This window comes from Nematolebias whitei, chromosome 9, assembly GCF_014905685.2.
Source record: "Nematolebias whitei isolate Nwh7 chromosome 9, NemWhi1, whole genome shotgun sequence".
Classification (NCBI taxonomy): Eukaryota; Metazoa; Chordata; class Actinopteri; order Cyprinodontiformes; family Rivulidae; genus Nematolebias; species Nematolebias whitei.
In genome coordinates this window covers 25,655,064-25,664,651 of record NC_056506.1, presented here as the reverse complement: position 1 = coordinate 25,664,651, position 9,588 = coordinate 25,655,064, and the positions used below count along the sequence as shown (strand labels likewise).

Genomic DNA, 9,588 nt, shown 5'->3' with positions numbered 1-9,588 from the left:
CGGTAAAATATATCAGTGTTAGTAACATTATCTTTGTCGTCCTCAATGAAATGCATTGTTTGTCTGAAATCTGTAATTCTCTGCAAAGAAAAAAAGACTTTGCTGCTATCAATGCTAATTAGACCTTCACCGTACATGACTGACTGTTTAAACAATGAACAGGTAAGGGTGTTTCTTTGTTTAATTTATATTTTGTAACACACATGATAACTTTATGGTGAATAGTGGAGGATAGACAATGTGAACAGACGTTAGGAAGACTGTATTTTTTGACCAGTTCACCACTTGTAAATCTAGAGTGGGAGTACGTATAGCATAGATCTGATTAGCTTAGCTTCACAGTTGCTAACAGCTGCGCTAAATGAACAAGTCCCACTGCACTCGCTGTTTACTGAGATTCTTCAGGGTGGACAAAGCTAAAAAAAAAAAATGCAGCCATTATATTGGTTATTGGTGGTCGCCTTCCCCTCCCAATATCGGTATCGACGATAGCCAAAATTTCCATATCGGTCAGCTCTAATGCAAATGGTTCTTCATAAACCTTTACATCACTGCAAATTGGCCTTAAACTTTGTTTCTTCAAATCAATGTTTTAATAGCTAACAGGAAACAATGTTCATAACTGTCCCACAAACCCACTTCAAAAAGGCTGAACTATTCTTTTAAGTGAAAGCAAAGCACACCTACACAGCAGCGCACACATCATGACCGTGATACAAATGGACAGATGGGTAAGGGACGAATGCAAACTCTCATGCGGTAACGTTTTGATCCATGGCTGAGGAAGATTTCCTCTGGAGTGTAGTGTGGCCTTATGCAGAACTAAACGCAGCATCAGTGCTGACATCAACAAACCAAAAGACAATCACAGACACATCCAAATGCTCAGACAAATATTCAAAACATACTTTTATATGTACACCTTTTTACATGTACTTTTTTTTTCTTTCAATATTGCTATTAGAAAACAATAAAACATTTATTCAAGACGGCAAAAAGTAAGAAAATAAAACAGGGACTTGAATAGAGCCAGTCTCATTCCATTATTCTGAATGATCACAATAATCCTACTCAAGACTTCGATCAAGATCAAGGCCAAAAAATAGGCCGAACCTTTAAGCAGCATCAAAGGCAACACTTTACAATTCTCTGCTCGGGACGCTGTGGCTTTCTTTGGAAACTTAAAAGGTCCTCCTCAGCGTATGGCCCTCACACACCTGACTGCACATGTCAAACGTAGCGAGGGCGTCCACATGGAGAACTAATTACCCACACATTTATAGAGTACGTATCAACTTCAAAACTTCCCCTTAATTGCCACAAAAAAACAGCATAAAGGACCCTTCTAAGAACTTTGACAAATCCCAGCATTGCTGCGCATTTCTTTACGTAAAACTGCTTTAAATGAATTACCTGGATTGGTTTTAGGTGTAGAGGCAGAGTTATGGCATTAGTGCTTGTATCACTCACTTTTAAGAACAAAGAGTTATCAATTTGTTTGCACATCGATTTTTTTTTTGTGGAGAAATGCTTTAGTGACTAGCTTGAACACAGATCTGTATTTATTCTTCACTTTGAAATAGTTTACACATTTATAAACCACTGCAGTTTAAAAATGGGCAACTATTACATTTCAGCACATTAGTAAATAGTTTTAAACTTCAGCAATTTACACAAAATAATAAGCAAAAGAAACATTCACTGATTATTGAAGGGTTTTGATCAAGTACTTTCATGTTTGTGACCATTTCTCTACAAAACATTTCATGTGGAAGAATATGGATGTGATCATCATCTAATGGGTATTAAATCTTCAAATATGTCCATGAAGCTTCACCTAAATGTTCAAAGTGCTGGATTCTGCAGGTCGTTCTGAAGTAACCAGTTGCCTTTAATCGCTGAACTGATGCTGGGATGACGTTAGGGAGACTCGCACTGAAAATAAAATTTCCAGTGGCTGTAACACGGAGCTTACTGTGTTGCCAAATAAAATACACACATTTTTTATCTTAGGATTCCACCTTTAAGATTGTTCTTATAGTACATGATTATTCACATTGTCTCTTACAGTGCATTTGCCATTCTAAGTGGCTAAACTAAATAAACTCCATTAAATCAGGCAGGATCAGTATATGAAATCCACAATGACCTTTACAGTTACCAATAACAAAGACTAAAGGTTTCCCTTTGACTCCATACTTCTTATCAGTGCACAGATGATCGTTTGTATTTACTTGCATAAACTCAGCAGTGATCAGTCTACTGAACATAGTGTCATTAAGGCCCCATCTACATTACTCTGGATTTTTTTTTTTTACAATTATCTATTTTTAAATATTTTTCCGTTCACACATTCTAATAAAAACGTTGATATACCGATGCCTCACCAGTAGGTAGCGAGAAAGAACATTTGCATTTTGGCTAAAAATTCTCCAAAACATTGTAATACTAATATTTCACTGGGTTGAAACTAACCGCAAACAGGATTCTCTAGAGAATTTTCATTTAAAAACTCATTTAAAAAGCTAATTTTGGCCCAAATGTTTGCAAATGTGTTATTTAATATGATTCCATTTAAAAACTTGTATAATTTTCCACAATTCTGTGTCTCTAAAAACCGTAATTTCCGAACTATAAGCCACTACTTTTTTCAAACGCTTTGAACACCTCGGCTTATACGAAGCTGCGGCTAATTTATGGATTTTTTTTTTTTTTACGGGTTATTGAGTAAGCCGCCAAAACATTTAGCCTCATCACACCTGGGCGCTCACATAGCTGCCCAATACATGTCTCTCCTGGGGGGTGGGTCCTTGTGACTCAGTGAGTCTACCTGTATAAATAAAGTTTAAAATAATCTGACTAAAATTACAGAGCAGGTCACAGTGGACCAATTAAGCTTGGTTTCATTGGTTCATTGGGGATGGGGGCGGGACTTTGACAGCCACCGCCCCCATTCTCTCCTCCCCTCCCCGTTGTGCCCCCAGGGAGTTCCCGTGCTGGATGGAGCACAATGAAGTATTTGCAACCACTTGAAATAAGCGTAATCATACATCAAATCATGAATTTGCCTAGAGACAAAAGTGACGTTGAGAGTGACGTTGAGAGTGACCAGGAAAGAGACTGAAGATGAGTGATGACGTTTTTCTGAGGCTGTTCAATCCTGACACCGAAGAAGACTTTTGTGGTTTGAATGCACAGGAGGAAGATGAAGATAGTGTTCAATGACCTTTCCTGGTAGGCTATTTTTTAAATTTTTTAACCAGCTGTTACAGGCACTGTTTTGAAAATAACATTTACTGTACGTATTTGTGTATGTTACCGGTACGTATTTAATTAAAAGTTAAAACCAAATTTTCGGTGTAAATATCTCATGTTACAACATGGACACTCTAGCCTTATATACAAGTACGGCCTATATATGTACAATTTTTTTTTTCCTTTTTAAATTTAGTGGGCAGGGCTTTTATTCAGGTGCACTCAATAGTCCGGAAATTACGGTAATCCCCAACAATTGCTGCCATGTGAGACAGAATACTAGAAAATAATATTTTCCTCTCAGTTAACCGTTTCAACACAAGACTAAACTTTAATGGCAACAGGGTCGGGTTAGATTGAAGAGAGCCAGATGCAGAAAAAACTGTAAAAGAAAAAAAAAGGCTTCATTGTTGTTTTAGTTTCTGAAGCAACTCATAGTGGGCATAGACAAAATAGGATGCTATGTCACAGCCCACACAGAGGCAGTAAAAATACAGCATCACTTTAGAAAACGTTTTAAAAACTGATTTATCATATTACAAAAGTAATTTCTGTGTGGACGGGAGGCGCAAACATAACAGAAAATCTCTAATTCAAAAAATATTCAAAGTAATGTGCACGGGGCTTAAATCAAACATCATCTTTTTGTGTCAATTTGTTTTCTGGTCATTCTAAACCACTTAGTCCATTTGTTAGCTAAGAATGAACTCTCAGGGCCACTAAACATGGGATGGATTCCTTCACAGTCGAAAGCCAGAGATTTCCTTGGTTCAGTTGTCAAACTAATTATCTGCCAAATATTTTCCTGTGAAACAACAAAAGAGAAATGTTCAGCAGTTAGTTTCTGTGTTTTCAGATGACAGAAGCAAAGTTTTTTTTATTTTACCAACACTTCGAACACTCAGTCGGACCTGCAGCGAATCTCTTTTTAATTAACGATAGCCGGTAGCCGGTCCCAACGAGCTGGATGTCGCACCCGGACAGGGTGCTTCCTTCACTGGTGAACTGGACTGCCAGCTGGGAGGGTTTACAGGAACCTTCTTCCATCTGGAACCGGCCCAGTAGAGCTCCTACACCTATATAACACAAACATTATCTCTGAGTTTGTATTTTAAGAGAATACTTTTAAGAAATATTGTAAAATATGATTCCTTAAATGACACACACTTGCCTCCATTTTCAGACCTATGTGACAGGCTCTGAACTTTCCACTGGATTGTTTGCTCCTCTGGATTCCTTCGGTGTAAAATAATTTCACATTACCAAAACATGTTGCTGTTAGTAAATAAAAAGTAAATCATTTACAGTAGGTCGTGTCCATGCTAATACAGAAAAAATGCAAATGAGGTGTGCTTATACAAAATCAACACTTTTAATATTTGCGTTCTGTTGAGGCAAAATGGAGCTTAAACCCAAAATTAACAATAAATATTTAGAAAGGAGTCAGCAAATGCACAACATACTAAAAAAAATCACACATCTCAAGATCTCAAAATGTTGGTGGACTGGAAGGAACGTGTGCTTTTTTTGAGCTCTTATCTCAGAAAACTTTCTCTTTTTTGTCTCAACTGAATGGTGATCGGCTCAGACAATTCACAGCTGCTGGTTACCACAAAGAAGACCGTCAGAAAAATAAAAGTTGTTGTCAATATGAACTATTTTTAAAGTTTGCTTGAAAATTAAATGCATGGGAATAGGCCAAGGATAAAACCCAGGGTTTAATTATCATAAATGAAATTGGTATCTTTAAATTGTCCCTAGGTGTGAGTGAGAGAGTGAATGGTTGTTTGTCTCTATGTGTCCCTGTGATGGACTGGAGACCTGTCCAGGGTGTCCCCCGCCTCTCGCACAGTGATAGCTGGATATAGACACCAGTGACCCCCATGACCCGAAAAAGAAGAAGTGGGTAAAACATGGATGGATGGATGGATGGATGGATGGATGGATGGATGGATGGATGGATGGATGGATGGATGGATGGATGGATGTTGTCTACAGTACCAGCCAGTGCCTGGTTGTTATGTCCCTTCAGGGTTTGTATCTGTACCCAGCATGCAACCACAGAAAAAATAATATTCTCCAGAATGTTTTCCCATGCAATCATTTGGTCCAAAGGATTCTTACATAACAGTACTAAACATAAATAGGATCTTGTTGGTAGGATGGCAGGTGGAAACTGTAAGGAGTTCTTACCAGGTGGCAGGTGGGATCATGGCCTGTGGTCTGGCTATGCCTCCATTAACAGGGACCACAAAGTGGATATTGTATAAGGGTACTGGTGCGGCCATGGCCTCCATGTTGTATTTGTAATCTATTCTCAGGTCTGTGTTAGTGGCATCCCCTCGCCAACTCACTGCCAGGTTTAGAGGAGTGGACTGAATTCCCTCTGCTGACACCTACAGAGAAAAGACCAAGAAGAAAATATGATGCTCTATGGGAGGTTGCCACGAAGTGGAGATTCAGCACAATCTACTCGTTTCCTTAGATAACTTTCACTTATAGGCTTTTTTCATATGTGAATGTTCTGCACAGTGTCCTGGGACAACATTTGTTCCCTCAATCAGGGGGAAATATTTTATACTAAACATTTCATACCTGGTATTTGATCATATCCACGTTGTAGTATGTTGCCTGAGGCTTCTGCTCAGCCACTTTCTTAAGATGACTCATCAAGTTAGGCATGTTTACCCAGAACTCCTTGGAGTCCATAACGTCAGTTGTAGCATCACTACAGGAGGGCAAGAACACATTCTATTAAACAAACACAGCATGAATATCACAAATGCCACATTAATTAAAAACGACACTCACTGACAAAAAGAAGTCCAGCAACCAGAAGGAAAGGTCCAGTGTTTAGGTCAGTGTGCAGACCAGATCTGAGTCTGGAAATTATTTCATTATAGGAGTTGTCACGTCAGAATGGGCACCAGAGGACATGAACGGTGGCATCACAGCTGAAGCAATAGTGTTATCAGGCCAGCACACCAACAGTCAGTCAGTGAGTGAAGATCAGCAGACCCAGAGAATCCCTCATAAACACATTAGGCAGCACTACCTGCACTTAATGAAGTTGGATAGAGATCATATCGTAAACTTGTAGTAGGTCAGGTGGTTGTATGGTTCAACTGCCGCTCACGTGGGACATACAGATGTCATAATGTCCCAAGGATGGTATAAATGTGTATATGAAGGCATCCATACATATTGTGAAAAGTCTGGTTGCTCACGACAGAGCACATTAAGAGAAGATTGTTGTACTGTTGTATAGTACTGGTTCAAAATGCTGCAGTCCGATTCTTAACTGGTACAGGCAAAAGAGAGCACATTACTCCAGTTCTGGCCTCCCTTCACTGGCTCCCGGTTCACTTTCAAATTCATTTAAAAATCCTTCTATATGTTTTTAAATCTCTGAATAGTTCTGCCCCCTCTTATCTCGCTGATCTGCTGCAGCCATATGTCCCACAGCACTCTCTGAGGTCAGCAGACCAGATGCTTTTATTGGTTCCAGGCACTCGTTTTAAGCTCAGAGGTGACAGGACCTTCCCTGTTGCAGGTCCAAAACTGTGGAATGACTTACCACTGCGTATCAGGCAGGCTCCCTCTCTCACTGTTTTTAAGTCTCGTTTGAAAAGACACTTTTATTCCCTGACTGTTGACACTGTGTGAGCTGATTTTAACTTGTCTGTATTCTATAATGTTAGCCATTTAGTTCTTAACTTTACCTATTTGGATCAATGTATTTTATCCCGTGTCATTTGCTTGTTTTGCTTTTGCTGTACAGCACTTGGGTTGTTCTTGTTGCTGTTTTAAGTGCTTTATAAATAAAGTGGTATTGTGCACAAAACATTATGAACCCCTGGCATCTGTGCCTACCTTTTGGACATACTGTAGTTATTACACTCATTACAACATCTTGTCTCAATGATTGGTATCAGCCAAACTACAAGTCCACTGTGCCATGTGTGGGCTGATATTAACATATTAACATCGGTTGGAGTTCTGTCGTAACCAGAAGATTTAGACAGATGTGTTGTTGTATATTGAAAAATCTCAGCTTTGCATTACCACGAATAACGATCAGGTGCATGTTTAATCTCCCAATGTGCTGAGGGGAGAGGACCAATTCTCCAATTACAATGTGAGACAAACTTGTGGTACTGATTCCTGGCATCATGGTGTAGGGAGTCAGAGGCATGACTTCAGGTCGTCTGCCACGATAACTCTTAAGTGCTGGCATTTTGTGTCCATATGTCTTCTCCTTACTGAGACAGCACCCTGGTACCAAGTGACATTTTATAATGAATGTGAATGTTTTTGTACAGTGACCCTTAGATTAGGGGTCCCTAACCTTTTGATTTAATACAACTCCAACTTTAGCAATGCAGTTAACAACTAACTACGATGCATTCAGTGCAGACACATTCATGAAGTGGTCGCCTTCAGTAATTGTTTCTGACCTTTGTGTTCATGTTTTGTTTTCTTTCTTAAAAATAAGTAAACTCCAAAGGCTTATCTTTTAATGAAGCATGTTTAGTCTCCACGTAGCCAAACAGTTTTGATAGTTTCATGGCTTCATTCTATATCCGGTCGCCTTTTCCCATTTTCAAAGAAGCTCTCTTGTTATGTTTGTTGGTTACTAATTTTTGCTGAAGTTAGTTTGAGAGCTCAGCAGTGCATGAAAATATTTGCGATTGAAATTGCACAAACAGAAGTGATAGCTTTTCAAAATAAAATACCAGACAGACTACTGCAAATAGAAAAAAAAAACTAAATTAAACTTTTTATCTTTCTATGCGACTTGATACCATATGATCTAAGGCCCAATACTGGTCCCCAGTCCAGTGAATGGGAACCCTTGACTTAGAAGATGCTTGTTGTGAATTGGCTATATATAAATAAACTGAACTGAACTGAACACAAGTGTCTGACTGTCTGTGTCATGCTGAGGTCCTCCCGTGGTCAGCCATGTTCCCCGATCCTTCTCCAATTGAACATGTGTGGGACCAGCTCAGACTTCAACTCCAACCCAGTGGTGACCTGATGGATCTCAAGGCCCAGTTCCAGCAGCTGTGGAATGACTTGCTGCAGGAGGATACAACAGTTCAATGAATCCGTTCTGTATTGACTTGACATTTGTATCTAGCCCCAATGGGTACCAGACCCCACTGACATGGGACCAGCAACGTGTCTGTGTTGCCAACTCAGTTTATTTGATCTGATACAGTATTCAGTCAAATGACCTTTAAACATGAAGTTTCATCTTATTTCCACTACCTGTGTCTGGCTACTTTACTTTTTTTGTCAGTAAGTGTAAATGACGTCTCACTGTGACCGATGGACCATCCAGCACTACCATCGCACAAATCAGCAATTTTGCACCCATTAGCCAACTTATGTCACCCATTAGCCAACTTATAACAGAAGTTACACAACGGCTGGCTAAATAGGGTGAGAGAGGAGTTTGATGATCTCCCAGTGAGACATACCTGAGGAAAAACTAGTACATTCAGCTCTACTGCGTGAGTTTGCCTTTAACTGTAAGCTCACCAGCACAGCAGCTGAGGGTTGGGGAGGACCTGCTCCAGTCGGTTGTAGTTGCTGATGCTGAAGGTGAGGATGGGTTGAGGTGGGTGGCTCGAAAAATGCCTGGTTATACCCGCAGGGAAGGAGAGCACCACCTCTCCTGTGATCTTCACCACACATCTGCAACAGAGATTTGTGGTGGAAAGAGAAACTGAGCTAAAACATCCACTTCCAGAAACACAAACTGAACTCTCAACCATCTCAGTCTACTCTCGATTGTCCTCTAACTTTTAATATTTACAACAATACAAGAGCACTGAAAACTGAAATAATTTGTATTGTTCTACACTGGCAGGACACAGTTTTGGAAAGTATACCTACTTGGTTGGGTCTGCGCCTTTAAAATATGCATTGATAGTTTCTGTGAAAGCAGCTGCAACTGGCAGAGTGTCCTGGGGTCCCATGGTAAGAGGACTGGGTCCTCTGGAGCACCCTGAAACCCACAGAAATACAAAAATTACCCATAAAACATCTCTACAGAGCATGTGTTTTCTGCAGAGCACAATTATATTTAACATAAAGGTGAAATCAGGAATATTTTGAAAGCACAGATTTGGAAAAATGAAAGTAAACAGACTAAAATCAAACTGCACTATGTATGATTCAGGGTTCTCTGTGAGCAGAACTTGGGATGTACAGTAATACTTGTGTGAACACAGATGATAAAAAACTGGGTATGTACTTCCTGTTCATGCACTGACACCACTACAGTAGCACTGTGGCTCAACTTACCTTCAAAAGCTAAATGAA

General features: G+C 39.7%; 1 protein-coding gene across 1 annotated transcript in view; it reads right to left on the bottom strand.

The window, feature by feature from the left end:
* Positions 1-3,903: 3,903 nt before the first annotated feature.
* The window catches only part of LOC119414498 (SH3-containing GRB2-like protein 3-interacting protein 1), a 42,505-nt gene continuing 36,820 nt past the window's right edge, over positions 3,904-9,588 (bottom strand). Inside the window, exons 17-23 of the mRNA XM_037681594.1 lie at positions 9,160-9,271; positions 8,803-8,958; positions 5,851-5,983; positions 5,449-5,651; positions 4,427-4,491; positions 4,167-4,331; positions 3,904-4,060 (exon numbers count right to left, since the gene is read on the bottom strand). Coding sequence (XP_037537522.1) covers positions 4,038-4,060; positions 4,167-4,331; positions 4,427-4,491; positions 5,449-5,651; positions 5,851-5,983; positions 8,803-8,958; positions 9,160-9,271 — 857 coding nt within the window. The 3' untranslated portion in view covers positions 3,904-4,037. The remainder of the gene's footprint in view (positions 4,061-4,166; positions 4,332-4,426; positions 4,492-5,448; positions 5,652-5,850; positions 5,984-8,802; positions 8,959-9,159; positions 9,272-9,588) is intronic.